This window comes from Labrus mixtus, chromosome 14 (genome assembly GCF_963584025.1).
Source record: "Labrus mixtus chromosome 14, fLabMix1.1, whole genome shotgun sequence".
Lineage (NCBI taxonomy): Eukaryota > Metazoa > Chordata > Actinopteri > Labriformes > Labridae > Labrus > Labrus mixtus.
The window spans coordinates 7855828-7873213 of record NC_083625.1 but is presented as its reverse complement, the minus strand read 5'-3'; the positions used below and the strand labels follow the sequence as shown (position 1 = coordinate 7873213).

The 17386-nt window shown below is 39.6% G+C and overlaps 1 protein-coding gene across 1 annotated transcript; it reads right to left on the bottom strand.

The window, feature by feature from the left end:
- Positions 1-146: 146 nt before the first annotated feature.
- Positions 147-16253, bottom strand: LOC132987854 (mucin-5AC). Its single transcript, XM_061054810.1, has 23 exons — positions 16036-16253; positions 14215-14294; positions 13266-13295; positions 12332-12402; positions 10626-12247; positions 9765-9792; positions 9645-9682; positions 9437-9564; positions 9272-9353; positions 9038-9084; positions 8493-8558; positions 8198-8399; positions 7013-7169; positions 5576-5737; positions 5193-5315; positions 5013-5058; positions 4814-4917; positions 4596-4720; positions 3128-3499; positions 2731-3014; positions 1377-1478; positions 1082-1225; positions 147-580 (listed from the first exon to the last, which is right to left on the bottom strand). Exons 1-23 carry the CDS (start codon positions 16125-16127, stop codon positions 474-476), a joined length of 4212 nt encoding a protein of 1403 aa, XP_060910793.1. The 5' UTR covers positions 16128-16253; the 3' UTR covers positions 147-473.
- Between the last annotated feature and the right edge of the window lie 1133 nt (positions 16254-17386).

Genomic DNA, 17386 nt, shown 5'->3' with positions numbered 1-17386 from the left:
TGTTTGTCCTGACAAAGAGTCAGGTTGTAAGAAAGGTCGAGACACGGTCTTGTTGCTAAGATATTTTAATTAACATCAATTCTATTAGAGATGCCTCGTCAGTAATGACCTGCAGCACATTAGGAGGTGTAGATGTGGATTTTTCATTGAACTATAAACTTGTTACCGGGTCTCTCTTCTGTATGAAGGCTACAAGTTGCCTTTCATGAAATCCAACATGAGTTAGACAAGACTGCTAACAAAATTTCGACTGGTAAATATATCAAGAATATCACTGACAAATACATGTTCAGGCTCATGTGAAAAAGCAATCTAGGAACAAATGAATGTAAGTGAATGTGCTGACTTGAAGGTATTCATGTTGAAAATATTGTAGCCCATAAGTCATTTAAATGAAATGTTCCAATACATACATAAATTACTCTATACATCTCAATTATATACAGATAGTTAAATATAAGACTGTTCTTGTATCAGGAAGGCTGTTGTTGTTGTCTGGACTGTCTGTTGATCTCGTTGAGGACCACGTCCACATTTGGCTCCTCATCAGCTGTGATCGCTCGGTCTTCAAATGGACTGCCTGTAACACAGCGACACTTCATTATTTCTAATAGATTCAGTCTATAGCATACCATTTATGAAAATGTGTTACTGATTGGAATGATCTTAATAAATGCATCTCTTTTTTTCTGTTAATAACCCACTTGTGTGACAGGTGTGTCGCAGAAGAAAATGCAGTGTGATTACCAGACACAGTCAACACATAATTTAACACATTTAACTTCATTCATTACATATTGAATAGAAAATGTGGCATCCCAATTTCAGTCATATATTTGCTGTGCCATATTCTTAAATATGAATTTTCCTCTTTTTTTTTAAAGTTATATTTATGTTCTGATGGAGAGATCACATGCACATCAGACCTGAAACTCATTTCAAATCCAAGTAAAAAAAGGAGCAGAAGCAAACAAAAAAAACAAGATCCCTTTGGGGGGGTTCATGCTGAAGCTTATATTAATTTCAGGAGTTATCCAAATTTGACTGACTGCAGATACAGGCACAGTGACTGTTCACTTACTAATGCCATTAAGCTGCTCGGAGGGATCAGTGACAAGGAAAGAGGAAGAGCTGTGTGTCTGGGACAGCTTTGATGAACGGTCAGGTGTTAGTCTGGTCACTGATGACTTCTTCATGGTCTTCTGTGTTACAGTGCGACTCCATTCTGGTGAAAAAAGTAATCATCCAGAGTGTAAGTAATTCATACAATGTTCAAACATCTAAAATCAAAAGCGATGGATAGATGACAGTGAAACAAAGGTTTCTAAAAAAAAAACAAAAAAAAAAAAACTGATGGAGTAGTGAATGTTTCTAACCTGAGTTCTCTGCTAGTCTCATCCTGCCACAGCAGAGGTACGTCCTCCACTGCCTCCTCACGTTTTCCTTCGCCGCACAGTGGAAGATAAATATGAAGAATCCTACAAATAGAAACGGCATTCAAAAATGTCAGGGTCAGGATATTACAACTTGGCTCTTACTGTTGTAGTTGTAAGTACCCGAGTTTAGCAAATACCCTGATGCTCGTAAAAGCAACGGCATTTTTATAGAAACGAAAATAATTACGTTAAATATTCATGTGAACACCTCTGACATTTTACAGGCATCTTTGTCAACTTTGACCTACTGTACTTACACAAACATTTTGTTATGCAATGAAGGATTAAAGCTGCCGTTTGACCCATGTGTCCTTACTTTGAGCTTTATCCCCAAATCAAGGGTTTAGATAATCTGGCTGAAGTGTTGGCATGTTTACAACCCGTCTGACGGCGTGTCTTGTCTCGTCAGACTTTATTGTCACCATGTTGCCAGATTTCAGCAGCTGGTTTGGTAAATGTGATGATAACATTAATGGTTTTAATACCAAAATAAAACGACTCGTTAATCAAGTCATAAATCGTCCCAGTTTGCTGAAAAGTGTTTTTTTTTTTTTTTATTATATTTGACAACTATTGAGATATTTACCCGTGACTTCAATAAAGTTTTTTTTTATTTATATTTTGACACAAGCTCAAGTCTATATAACAAACATATATTTGTTGTACTTAATATGCATGTGATATAAAAATCTTCTGTGAGGATTTTATGGGTTGTGGTGTCCCCTATGGACAAAACAGCACCTCTGCTGATTTACATGTTAGTAGAAAAAAAATCTGCTTTCTTTAAACAGTCAAATGTATCACTCATCGAGAGCCTCTGTTGTGGCAGATGTTTCTGCAGAGTGCAATACATCACTTTGACGCCTACCCTGCTTCAGTGGTTTTAGCTCTTAAAAATAACTAAATAATCAATCTACATGCTGATGGTCTGGTTTGCTTTTGTAGCTTATTTAGAGCCATTGGAATTGAATTTAGTCTGTTTCATAGCCAGTAAAACTACTCATAGGAGCTTTCATTTCAGTATATTGTTAACAGTAAGTAGGACTGTCATCAATTTTTGTGTATTGCAACAGTAATATTAAAACAACACCAACGCTAGATCAACACTTAAAGAAGACGCAAGTCAATCCCGTAATGTGCTGGTGCTACAGTATGTTGATCATTTTTGCCGCAAGAAACAAAAAACACAAGTTTTGATAAAATCAAATACTCCTCGTATGCTTGATACCCTTCACTCAGGTGTTAATGGACCTACTTTTACATGGACACCTAGTCTGAAATTGGCCCAACTCACCTTGCAAAGAGTTAAAGATGGCAAAGAGGTACATGAACGGAAGGTTAACAGGTCCCCAGGCAAAAAAGGCAAAACCCCAGGTGAGGCCCAGGAGGATGGTAATCCCCGACATGCTGCGCGCTTCCTGCAGTATGGACCGGTGATGTGAGTTGTGAGGGTTCTGTCTCTTTAACCGACACAGCTGGACCAACACCACGACGAAAATGACCACATTAAAGAGAAAAGTGACACAGAAGTACGCCACCACCGCTACGTAGAAGGCGATATCATTCTTCAGCCAGCAGCTAGGAGAGAGGACAAGGATAGGAGAGAATTAAAAGGTTAGTCTTTATATTTTTATCCTAATATATTTTGGTATTTTGTCCGTGCGATAATGTGCCTGTAAATGAAGACTCACAAGTCATCACTAGTGCCATCAGCAAACCTTCCGTAGGAGACGAGGCCATAGTTATCCTTGTCAATGGCAATGACAATAATGACCACAATCATTGGGACACCCCAGCCCACCAGTGAGAACTTCAGCATGTGGCATGATATGTAGCTATTGAAGACTTTCACCAGGGCTATGTACATGTGGACGGCTTCAAGTCCCATCCAGGTGAAGGCCACCAGCAGGAAGTAGTGAAGGAACCAGGCGGTGGAGATGCAGAGGCCCAATGCGTTGGGGTAGAGTGCCAGCCAAGCATCGACAAGGAAGACCAGATTCAGTAGCAGCAGAGCCACGCACAGCTGGATCAGGATTTTAGATGGGATGTCCTTGCGTAGCTTCCTGCAGGATCAGAACAGTTGAGATAACATGATATATCTCTTCAACAAAAGCTGTTTCTCCTGTGCAAAACAAATCATGTTTTCGATCTAATCTTGATGCAATTCATATCTCTTCCATTTTGATCTTTCATCTGGCAGTCTGTAGTGCAAAGTAGTGTAGGCTAATTTTAAGATAAGATTAAGATATTAAGATTTACTTTTATTGATCCCTGCAAGGGGAAATTTCAGTTTTTACACTCTGTAGTCATGCAACACACACATAGGCTGAAGTATATACACACATGCACACAAACAGGATCCTATAGACATGCACTAATGGAGAGATGTCAGAGTGACGGAGCTGCCCACAGCGGGCGCTCCTGAGCTGATGGTGGGGAGGGGCTTTGGTGCCTTGCTCAAGGGCACCTCGGCAGTGCTCAGGAGGTGATCTGGCACCTCTCCAGCTACCAGACCAACTTCCATATTTGGTCCGCACTGGGACTTGAACCGGCGACCCTCTGGTTCCCAACCCAAGTCCCCACAGACTGAGCTACTGCCGCCCCAAGATAAGATGAGTAAAATTGACTGGCTGACACCCCAGCCCCCCCCAATCAAATCATTTCATTGGCTTGTACTTTTTGTTGCAAGTCTAACTGCATATTGGGAACAACATAAACATTACTCTGTCAATTTCCACTCTAAGAGTTTCTTCAAGTCCTGGATTGATTCAGTTGAACGTTCAAGCTAATCAGCTGGCTAGGCTACTTTTATTGCTAAAATACAACGGGAAGTGGACGATGTTGGGGAAGTACTGTAGGTTCTCTAATTCCAGCTCTGAGGGTGGTAACATTGTGGAGACGTTATGTTGCCACAAATGGAGGACAACAAGGATAGTGTTGAGGACAGGAGAAGAGGTACTCTCAGACGGAGATCCACTTATACTGAAAGTGAGCGCTGTGAGCTAAAAGTAAGTTCTTTGTGCCTCAGGCTAATATTAGCTAAGTCTAGCGGGCAGCTTCTAGCTAGCATGATCTGTGCAACTGCTACAAACAATCCAAATGAACCAAAGGTGGCAAGAGTGCAATCTTATCCAGCAGCTTTTGATTCCCAGCACTCACCCAAAGGCCAAATACGTGAGGAGGGTGATAGAAAGAAATATGGCCGAGATCCCACAGCCTATGTAAGTGATGAATGTGAGGATGGTTGCCTGAACCCGACTGGTTAAAGGCGTCCTGGAGAGGTCCTTTAAGAAAAGAGGAACAGATCAGACTATTACTGATTCAATTTCAACAAAAGAAAAGGACAAAATAAATACGAGCTGTGGTCGTCTTTTTACCAGCAAGATGGCAAAACTGGTTAAATGGTTGCAGCCACAAACTGTCTCGTTGTCGGTGCTCTTTTGGACTGAGCAGCCATCTTGATTCCATCCACCTGATCCGTCTGATAGAAACCCCCCACACAAATGAACTGTTTTGTCATCATTGTTTTTTTTTTAATCATCATTCAACTCAGAGAGATACTGTAGGGTAACTTACCATTCATTGTGAAATCCCAGAAAACACATATAGCCACAAAGTTAGCCTGTAGTTTGGATAAAGGCACCAAAGCTTGTATCAGTTTACATTTGGTGATTTTTTTTATTTTTCTCTTTAAACCCTTTTGAACAGCAGGTTTATGTGGTGTTATTATATATTATATTTTGGAAATGGACTCACAGGAATAGGCTCTGTATTCCTCAGGTTGATTGTCACATTGTCCTGCAGGCCTGAGATTGATAGGTTGGCCACGCTTGCTCCGAGGATCCCGCTGTTCAGTCTGCGCACTCCCAAAGATCTGTCCTGAATTTCCAGCCAGAGACAAAACAAGTTGTCAGTGTGTAAAGAGAAATGTTTGCTTTTATTGCAGTATTTATTAATACTACTGTGGAGGCAGCTAAATGAGTCCAAGACAAATTCCTTTTACTATTTGTTTTTCTAGGTGATGAAGAGCAGGCATCCATAATCATTTCAGTCTGTTTCATGACCATTTAAAAAACTCCTCACAGGAGCTTTAATAGTGCATCTCCAGCACGAATGAGATGTTTGTTGAGTGTATAGACCTGGAACACGGTGCTCTTCTGGTAGAAGTTGAAGTGGACTCTGGAGGCCAGCTGCTGCTCCCCTGAGCTGAGGTTCTGTGTGAGGGAGGGGGGCAGCCTGATGGAGCCCTGCGGGATGGAGGAGTCTGCCCTCACACCACTGAGCCGGGAACCCCCACTGTGCTAGAAAACCCACATTTTGACATGAACAGAGAGACACAGGCAAAGTAATCAGATTCTTTCATCATGTTATTTTAGTGTCACTGTTTTGTCTTTCTTTCTATTTTTTTTTTTTCCGTTCGTCTGACATCCATCTGTCAGGGATGACCATTGTTTATCAGTAATACCTCAGGTCATTTCTCCTCCAACAGGTTGCTACATGCAAATATACGAGCGTAATCCCAGGATGAACACAAAGAAATCATGTTTAAAAATAATCTCATTGAGATGATGTGAAGTAGGTTGCCTGACTCGCTGATCTAGTTTACCTCCCTTGCCTCTTCATCTGTGGCATTATACATGTACAGGTTGTGATGGAGACTTTTTCTAATCGTTCAGAGCTCAACTGGAGTTAAAAGTGTCTCTGTTAGCCAAGTCAGAAAAGCAGCAGGACCCTGAAACTGGTTCATCGAGATAGAAAGCAGCCAGTAACCCTCGTTCATGGCTTTAATTGTACATGGGCTTTTCTTGCTGTGGCATGTCAGCGTTCCTGCTCTCAATAATGTTTGTTTGCCCCTTGGCTCGCTCTCATGCGTGCAAAACTTCCTATCAGTTGGATTTATCATGGTCCAGCGATTGTAACTCTTTACTGACTGTTTGCAAATGTACCTGCAGGTGATAAGCCATACTTGGTGGAAGAAAAAATTAAAGATAGAAACATGTTAATTAGTTAAAAATACCAATACATAATGTTCTAGTAAAGGTTCTGTATTCAAAATCCTACTTAGATAGACACAAAAAAATAAAATATATTTGTGTTTTATGAAGATGAGATGCACTTAGGGTCCCTCTGACTGATACATGATGATATATCATATTAGTAGATATTTACAGATGCATCAATATGTATATCTGCACTTGAATTTTTGGCCATCTGAAATGTTTGGATGACATTTTCTCTTAGATGGGACTGATCAAAAGAACTCAGAGACACTAAAGTGAAGAGAACAAAATGTCCCTCTTTAATGTTTTGTAAACATATTGAGTTGGATAGAATGGAGATATTCATTCAAAACTGCACTGACGTAATAGTTTTTTACTGACAAAATGCACTCTGTATCTCTGCAGTGCCATGAAGTTAGCAGTATTTGTTAACCTGGATTTTTTACAACTTATTTCACACATGAGAATTATAAAATGTGTACACCCAGGCCATATACATCTACATCATAAGTGCTGTAATGAATGACCCATACCACATTTCAAACAAATAGAACAGACCAGATTTTCTTGTCATACCTGTACATCATTTGGGTTTGAGATGGAAAAAAAGGTTTCCTGAAAATTAGTGCCATCTGCTGGTGTCACTAACAGAGCCACGTCGGGGGACAGGACGGTCTGAACTGCTTCCTCAAGGACCAGTTTTGACCCCACTGTGTCAACGATCTGTATAATCCTGATGGGGAAAAAAAAAACACATTTGTAATGTGCAAATTAGGACTAATTGTTACATATTTTAAGATGATTAACAGTATTTCCCAACCTCTGCATTTCAGACCAGGACCAGGTCTCTGAACATTTGTTTGATGGGTGCAAAGAAGCAGCTGAACTATTATTTAATGTCTTAATTGGCTGGTGTGTGTATTAATTTGTGTTGTAATTGCTTCTACTTCAGGGCATTCTGTGCTTTATTTCTCATCATCATCCCAGGGTTTTGTAGTAAAAAAAAAAAAGAAATGTTTCTCGAGTGGGAAAATAGCCCACTATCACCTTATTTCAGCATTAAACAATACATACAGATGTGTGAGATTACATCGTAAGTTTACAAAGAGACAAATAGTAGACCCATGTCTAACTTTATATTCCAGTTTGGTTACTTATGAGGCAAAGAGAACAAAACAGCTATGAAGCTCCAACTAATCAGTTATGCCCTCCTTGGTTGGACAGTCGGCTAGAAATTACAATTACAGATGCAAAAAAGTGTGGTACTGCTGACTCTCTTATTTCTAGAGCTGGGAGATATGGCTAAAAATAAATCTCCGATTTGATATACTGTATTGTAGAAAGGACACCACAGCAGGGTCAACAGAGGGTGACCCTATGTACAGTTGTTGCCTTTATATTAATACTACATGTAACTGGACATTAAGTACCAAATAATACATGCTGTCAAATAGAAAAGAGTATGAAGCCACTTCATTACGTGCACAACGTTTGGACTGGTCGCACATATGTTGCAATATATAACCTAAACCTCCACACCCCCACCTGCTCTTACCTGCTGTGTGTTACACATCCGCTCACCCTGACTTCTTAGGGAAGTTTTACAAGGGGGCTTGCAGGACAGAGTCTGAATAAAGTCGCTGAACATATGACCGTTTGCAATTTCACATTGGGATTTTTTTTTTAGGACTTGTTTTGCATGTGTGCAAATGCTCAAAGTAAAAACGTTTCCAGAAAATGTCAAATAAATTCCCATGTAACCTGTTGGAGGAATCAGACAGCACTTCAGGAGAAGCACCGAGCAGATTGCTGACGATCTGGACCGAGGTGTTTCCCAGCGCCAGGCTGACATTCGGGCCTGACAAAAGCCTCTCGAGCTGCGACACCAGCTGATTCACCTGGCTGGAGTTCAGTTGGGACACGTCACTGGTCAGCTCAAGCAGAGCATTGGCTTGGCCCTCAGCTATCATCAACAAACAGAGAATTCTGCAATGAATATTTATAAGGTGTGAGACATTGCAACAGTTTTGCACACAATGGCAGAGAGATGACATACCATTTACGGAGGTTGTAGTCGTGTTGAGCGGTGTCGTCAAGGTGGTGTTCGGTTGTGTGGAGTTTCCTGTGGATGCATCCACAGTCTCTCTGTTCACTTATTATAAAGCATTCTCTACACTCATGATCTACAGAAATGTTAAAAATCTGGGAAACATGTTTATGGCTACTTTCTATTTTGGGATTTGATGAGAGGTTTGATACCACTATCATCAAGCAAATCTGATTGAAATGAGAATTTAAGAATTAAAAAAAAAAACCTCCTCCCAACAATGAATAGCAACCACTAAGGTTAGCTAAACTTAGCTTACAAAAACCTCTGTTTTCATATAATTGATGCGCCCCGCCCCCTTTCTACTAAAAAATCCAAAAATTAAATTCTTGATATGCTCATATTGTGAGTTTTTATGTAGAATAGTGTCAAAGGTCATCATTTTGCTGATGCTGTTTTTGACACATCAGTCAACAGGATTATAATTCATAGGTTGAATAGTCCCTTCACTCTGTTATATCTGAACGTGTTGAAGAGAAATGTGTAGAGCTCACCTGGTGCACAAGTAGTCGGGCTGCATTGACTGAATTCAGACGGTTCACTGTCAATGAAAGCCACAATTGATTTAAAAAATGTTTGTGACACTCCAAGAAACGTGTACAACACAAAAACACAAAAATGATCATGCTTCCTTTATGAACCCTTACGATCAATCACCATTTTTTAGAAGCTTTACAAAGTTTAGCAACTAAAACAGAAGAATCCACATAAGCACTGCAAACCATTACCATGATTCACTGGCTCCATCAGTAGGCCTATATGTGCAACAGTTTTCCTCCTGCGGATCAGTATTGCACTCACTCTGCGGTTCTATTCAATGAAACAAAAGATTGATTTCAATATCATAACTAAGTGGGCAGGAAATGGGATATTTTTAGAGTTACAACACTTACTAATTATATCTATTTTTCTCCCCACTGCAGTGATGTCAGAGGAAGATTGACTGGCTTCACAGAGAATACGTAGGACATGACATGGATTTACTCTGTGCGTCAGTTTCAGTATTACAGAACAGGTTTTTCTGAAGAAAAAAGTGGATGTTACCAACTGACAGATTCTCTACAGCCTTTTAAGTCATATAAAAAATAGTTGGCCACTTACTTGTTTGCAGTATTTTCATTGCAGGAAACATTAACTCCCTGTTAAATGAATGAATCAACAATTATTGTCATGACTGTTCCTCTCACCTGTAACCCAGAGAAACATTGGAAATGAACTTACTTGAAATAGTCCAGTTGTTTCATCAATTCTGCTCCCACATAGAAATAAAAACCATTAAGACAACATCATCAGGGAACCATAAAAATGTAAAGCAAGTTTATTCTCTTAAAAATAAAAAAGTTGAATAAGAAGATGCTGATATTTAAAATCTCCAAATACCCTCGCTTCTTATACATGTGTTAATAAAGTTATTTGGGACTACATTATGAGTGACATTAACAATAAAAACGTTCTACTTTGTACGAGTGCCAAACAATGGCATTTTTTTGTGTTATTGAAAGATCACACCTTCATTATTTAGTTATGTTAAGCTTTGTTATTTCAAGAAACAAGTTTAGTTTTCTTGATAAAAACAGTTGACCTGTTATCACCGGAGAAAAACACCACTGGCATGCAAGCATGCAAAGAGGATCTGATTTGAGCTGACAATGTCTGTTCACGACTACTGATGTTGATCAGTATTTTTCAAGTTGATCTTGTATTAAAAAGTACCAAATAAACCTGATACCCAGTCTGCAAGAGTAGCATGGGAGGTAGAGCCTTCAGTTATCAGGACTCATCTATCATTGACGGTCCAGGAGGAAGAAACTCTCCGTGCCTTGTAGAGCAGGTTCAAAACTGCTTTTTAATAAACTTATAGTCGGGGCTATCTCGGGGGATGGGACCAGCCCTGTTTTCATTCCGCTATAGGCTCAGACTGCTAATTTGATAGACAGATCTCCTATCTCCTCTTTGCCATCTGAAGATAACAGAAGCAAAACTAGTTTGCAAGACTGACCATTGCCAGCCTTCGTACTTGTGGTCTATGCTGTAAAAATGTGAATGTTAAATTTATTTTTATAAACTCAATAAAAATGATACCTGGTTTGTGCCGCTCTGTCACTAAGGTCACGTGCTCTGCGCAGCTTGTTGGACTGACTGGAACCGGAATTTGGTTGGGCCGCTTCTCTACCTGCATCAGGTGGTTGGGCCGCTTCTCTACCTGCATCAGGTGGTTGGGCCGCTTCTTCACCTGCATCAGGTGGTTGGGCCGCTTCTTCACCTGCATCAGGTGGTTGGGCCGCTTCTCCACCTGCATCAGGTGGTTGGGCCGCTTCTCCACCTGCATCAGGTGGTTGGGCCGCTTCTCCACCTGCAGCAGGTGGTTGGGCCGCTTCTCCACCTGCATCAGGTGGTTGGGCCACTTCTTCACCTGCATCAGGTGGTTGGGCCACTTCTCCACCTGCATCAGGTGCCACTATGCTTATGACGGAGTTGGGTAAAGGGGCTGTCCCGATGATAATCTGAATGATTTGCATAGGCAGTGTTATACTGGAGCTTTTCAATGCTGTTGATGTTGAAGTTGCTGCTTTAGTTATGATAGAGCGTGTTGACATTGTCGTTGTTGGAGCTTTAGTTGTGCTAGAGCTTTTTGACACTGTCGTTGTTGGAGCTTTAGTTGTGCTAGAGATTGTTGACACTGTCGTTGGAGCTTTAGTTGTGCTAGAGATTGTTGACACTGTCGTTGTTGGAGCTTTAGTTGTGCTAGAGATTGTTGACACTGTCGTTGGAGCTTTAGTTGTGCTAGAGATTGTTGACACTGTTGTTGGAGCTTTAGTTGTGCTAGAGATTGTTGACACTGTCGTTGTTGGAGCTTTAGTTGTGCTAGAGATTGTTGACACTGTCGTTGTTGGAGCTTTAGTTGTGCTAGAGATTGTTGACACTGTCGATGTTGGTGCTGTAGTTGTGCTAGAGATTGTTGACACTGTTGTTGGTGCTGTAGTTGTGCTAGAGATTGTTGACACTGTCGATGTTGGTGCTGTAGTTGTGCTAGAGATTGTTGACACTGTCGATGTTGGTGCTGTAATTGTGCTAGAGCTTGTTGACACTGTCGATGTTGGTGCTGTAGTTGTGCTAGAGATTGTTGACACTGTCGATGTTGGTGCTGTAATTGTGCTAGAGATTGTTGACACTGTCGATGTTGGAGCTGTAGTGTTTGAGCTTGTTGACACTGTTGTTGGTGCTGTAGTTGTGCTAGAGATTGTTGACACTGTCGATGTTGGAGCTGTAGTTGTGCTAGAGATTGTTGACACTGTCGATGTTGGAGCTGTAGTGTTTGAGCTGGTTGACACTGTCGATGTTGGAGCTGTAGTGTTTGAGCTGGTTGACACTGTCGATGTTGGAGCTGTAGTGTTTGAGCTGGTTGACACTGTCGATGTTGGAGCTGTAGTGTTTGAGCTTGTTGACACTGTCGATGGTGGAGCTGTAGTTGTGTTTGAGCTTGTTGACACTGTTGATGTTGGAGCTGTAGTTGTGTTTGAGCTTGTTGACACTGTTGATGTTGGAGCTGTAGTGTTTGAGTTTGTCAATGTAGTTGCTACAGCCATAGATGTGCTGTCGTTTTGCAATGTTGTTGACGTCATTATGAGCGTTGTCAAAGACGTAGGTGCGGCAGTTGTAGTAAACATGCCGTCCATCAGCTTGTTTTGGAACACTTCACTGAGCTTAGAAAGAGAGAACATGATGGTCATTACATTTAATCTTCTGGTATTTTAACAAGCTAGTCTATAAAAAGTTATTCTACTTACCCAGTCAGAGATTTGTGATACATTCTCCACCTCTCCATTGAAATCCACAGTGAGGTCAAGATGGTAGAGTACTGCCATGAGAAGGAAAGGAAACATTGAGGATGCAGATTTGTACATGGTCAAAATCAATACAGCTGAGACATCCTTACTCCACAAAAAGTAGATAACCTAGAAGACACCTGAATCCTTATTTATCAGATCTGCAAGGACAGTTTGAGACTCACTTATCAATGTATTTCTATAGATTGGTTTGTCAAAGACTGATGTTACTGTTGGGATGATTCCAGCTTTGAATAAATGAGAAAATATCCATTTAACCTTTTTATTTGTATGACTACCATTCAGGGCTATTAAAGCTGCTAGACCAAAAAAGCATGTTGTCATCCTTAAATATATGAAGCCTACAGTTCATACACAATGAACAATGCTTGCTTTCTTGTAGAATTTAGTATTCTACAAGAAAGCAAATTTTATTATTCCTTAAAACTGACACATTATTCAGGTAGCTGAATAAATCTACTTGTACTGCTGCCGTAATCCACATCAATAAATTATGACCATTTAATTCTGATTCGTGACATTATTGGTGTCCTGTCATAGAGCTTCATTGTCTACTGACAAGAATGGACAAGAGAGGTTAAACCGTAATAACAGATAAGAAAAATGAAGAAAATGGATGTCTGTCCCTGTCTGGTTGTAGATGTTTCTATGACAGTGCTTATGATGTTTGTCATGTCTGATGAAGGGCGAGGGCCCGCAACGTTACAGGTGGTAATTTTTCCATTAAATTTAATTTAATTGGAGCAGCTTCTGGTATGCGGACTATTCTACCTCTGGATGTTTTTTTGTTCAGCACTCAGTACTTAAGTTTTCGGATGTGCGTGCTATTTGATATTAGTGCTTATGATGTGTCTCTTGGATGTTGCAGGTTTACCTGAGGTCTGTGCATTTACTGTAGGGAGACCTGATGGGAGACAAATAATCAGAATTTTCAGTCACACAACAAAGAAGAAATGTATACTTCTACATCACAAACATGAATAACTTGAATTGCTCACTATCAACAAACGTTTTCACTAACTACAACATAAGCTAACATATTAACAGTAGACTTAAACCACAGGTTTTAATATGTTTTTCAATCTGTCCAATCTGTCAATCCAAATCACACACAATCTTCTCTTACTGAATTATCACCTTGAGTAAGTTTACATATAGGTATTTCTTTATCTTGTATTTCATTCCCTTATATGCATCAGATTTTACTTATTTGTATATTAATGATCAAAAAAAGGTAAATAGATTAAGGAAAAATGGAATCAAAATGTATAACATGTTTGAAAGGGATCGTTTTTTTATTATTATTATTTAATTAGGACAGTGCACATTAATCGAAATATCAGCAAATAGCATCCATGTAAATATGCAAGAATTAACACAAAAGCTATATCCGTAGTCCTAAGGCCGGTACTAACAAAAGTTTATTTTTATTCATAGTACATGTCTCACTTTTAAGCACTTTAAAAATGTTAATAATAACTCAGTTGACTGTGGCAGCTGTTGAATGACGTTCTAATGGTTTGATCTCTTGGGCTTTCCGCCTTTGTCTAAAGAAGATGCACCACTGTGAAATTTTCCATTTAGATAATATATAGTTAGCAAATGAACTAGAATAACAGGTTAGTAGAAAAGAGACACATTCATGCGTGTTTGTGTGTGTGTCTGTGTTACATGACGAACAGTGAATGACTGGCATGAGAGACATTTCAGTTTATAAATGAAGGTGCAGAGTTTTTAGGCCTGATAACATGACCAAAGTACCGACAGACACTGCGAGTCGATTGTCTGCAGATCATTTTTCACTCAAACCTGTCAGAGCACACCTGCAAGTAGGACCAGCAGTACCAGCAGCTGTATGTGCAACCAGTGTGGATGTGGGACATAAGAGCCAGGCTTCTTCAGTCTGTAATGCAACAAATACAAACATTTGAATTATTCTTTCCACTGAAATGAGATAAGAACATATTGTTTGGGACATTATAAAAGGGGACCAAGAGTTGAAAAAGGGTGGAAAAAGTGAGTCATGGAGAAAACCTTTCGCACATCACACCCACGCTAATGAATGTTAAAGGCCTTTCCTGTAATTATACTGTATGTCAGAAAGGTTTTGTCCTAAATGATCAGTCAGTAAGACATGTATTGTATTGTCTTCAGAAATGAATCATGCCAAACACTTAAATGCATTCCTGTTTAAAAAGACCTTTGAGTGTAATCAGAGAATACATCAGAACAAGCAAGTCAACTTTTGTAAAAAAGGAAGAGAGAGAAAGAACAACATCGCTTTAATGTTGTTTTCTGTGAACAAATGGTGAATGTTTGCTTGGGTCACTACACTTTCAGAGGTGTTCACACCTGTTATGAAGGAGTGGTGTTATCAGGGCATAAAACATTATCGTGTTTCTAAAACCTGATTTAAAATGAATTGGGGAAAAAACGTATTATATTATTAAGTCAGTTGAGACTTTGAACAACTTAGAGTATATCTGAGAACCTAAACATTCGATGAAGAAATATGGATATGAATCTCAGTTTAAGAATAGAAATGGGTGAGAGTAATTAATGGAAATGAGGGAAAATAGAGTAAATGGGATTTTTGATTTGCTGCTCAGAGAGAAGGAAAACAACTCACTGGTAAGAATGAGATGAAACTATAATCTCATTCAAAAGCTTAGGGGGTTGCTATGTTGTCATGCCCAACAAAATCCAGACGCTTCAGTGTGTTTTATGTGGATAAATATAATATCATCATTTTAAAAACATGGAAACATCCTACCTGGCAAAGTTTTTTTAATTATATTAATATGACTGTGTTTCCCAACAGATGGATCCTATTTTAAAGAAAACATAACAGATAACTCCCACTCCTACATTGCACCTTTTGTACATTTTGTGTTTTTTTATTTTTTATATATTATATTTTACATTTTTAAATTCTATTTTATATATTTTAATAGCTTCTTATACTGTACTATTTAAGTTGTTGCTAGTTCTGCTTTATTTCCTTGTTAATTGTTTAGCACCCAATACACCAAGTCAAATTCCTCGTATGTGTAAATGTACTTGGCAATGAAACCCGATTCTGATTCTGATTTATATTTGAGGAATATTACCAAAGATCATATTCATAAATGTGTCCAAAAAAAAACCCCACACAAAAACATCTAACACAAAGTAAGATGAAATGAAGGAAAAGGGGGGCGCCGGTGGTCATGTGTTTATGTACAGAGGCTTTAGTCTTCAAAGTGGGCGGTCCCGAATTCAAATCCCACCTGTGGCTCCTTTCCTGCATGTCATACCCCATTCTCTCTCAACCAAATTTCCAACTCTATCCACTGTCCTCTCTCTCCAATAAAGGCATAAAAAGCCCCAAAAATAAATCTTTAAAGAAAATGAAGGAAAAGAAACGCTTACAAAGATGATTTTGATTGGTAATTAAGCTGCTGATTAAGCATTTGAATTGAAGAAGTACATAAGGAAATGTTTCTCATAAAGGGATCTCCTTGATTATATCTGCCCATCTGTCTAGATGAGCCTAGAACATAACCAACGCTGAATCAAATCAGATCAGGCTCTGATTTCTTTAGGCTGAACAGTCATCCCAATAATGGAAAGTTGAAACACACCACCACCTTTACCAACATTACCTGGCAGAGCGGGCGAACGTGTGCCAAAATGAAGGTCCATTGGCACAAATACCAGGAGCTCCCATGGTGCCGTCTTCATTTTCACAGAACATACCTTTCTGCAGATGAAATCTCGAACTTGAGAACAAATCCAAAACCCACAAACATTAGACGCGCATTGTTTTTTTCTCCGTAAACGCACACACCTGTAGTTGGAAGGCTTCTGTGAAAGTTCATTGAAGGTGTGTTTCTCATGCAGGATCAATAGCTGGCACGCCCCTGAGACGTCATCCTGAACTTGTTATCGTCACTCAAGCAAGTGTCCCCTCAACGGGAAGTGAATTGATTTTTATTAAAATCAGAAAACACACACTGTGATTTACTCTCCTCCAAAACAATAACTATTTACACTGTTTTAATTATATGCAGGAAACTGATTTTTTTTCTTTCTCTTTTTAGTTTAGCAGGCAAGGTTTGCCTCAGGGTGTGTCCTTACCTGAATGATCTCAGTGACAAACATAGGCTGGAGTTTCCAGGGAAACCACAACAAAGCTAAAAGAGTTCATGGTGTTGAGACATTTTAACTGTTGCGTAACAAGAAGTCACGCACCAGCAGCAGTATTGTCTGTCATGTTACGCACCTGCTTTTCAGAACTTTGAGTGGGAGGGAAGGTCTGTCTCATACACACACAAACATGCAGACAGACACGCATGCAAAGTATTGATTTCCTCCTTTGTTGTGTATTTGCCCCTGGTAAACGTCATTATTTATGTAGGCTAATACAGTTTCACCCTGTTGAGTGTGTGCACACTTGCTTGCTGGTGATGAATTGTTTAATTCATGACATCTTGGCAAATCTGAGAGCATTATCAACAACTCTGTCATAAGAAAAGGCTTTGACAATAACACCCAAGCATTACAGCTTATATAACTAAAATGTGAAGAGTGATGAAAAGCAATATGTCAAACCAGTTTTAAGTAAATAGAACACTGGATAATTCGAACAAACCACCGGGACATGAGGCCTGCAGGTCAAAAAGCCATAAGAAAAAAGTTGGATAAAATGAAAAAATATTCTGGCACGGGGAGTAGATTGCGCGCCACATAAGCAGAGGCTATACAGTCCCTGTTGCTGTCCTGGGTTCAAGCCCAACCCTCAACATTTGCTGCATATCTTTCCCAATTCCGTCCCAATATTTCCTCTCTCTCTCTCTCTCTCTCTCTCTCTCTCTCTCTCTCTCTCTCTCTCTCTCTCTCTCCCTCTATACTGCCCTATCAATAGAGGCATAAAATGGCCAGAAATGTAAAAAAAGTATTTAAATAAGGATGCTGAAGGAGGTCTGTCAACCTGTTGAACAAAGTTTGTGTTTT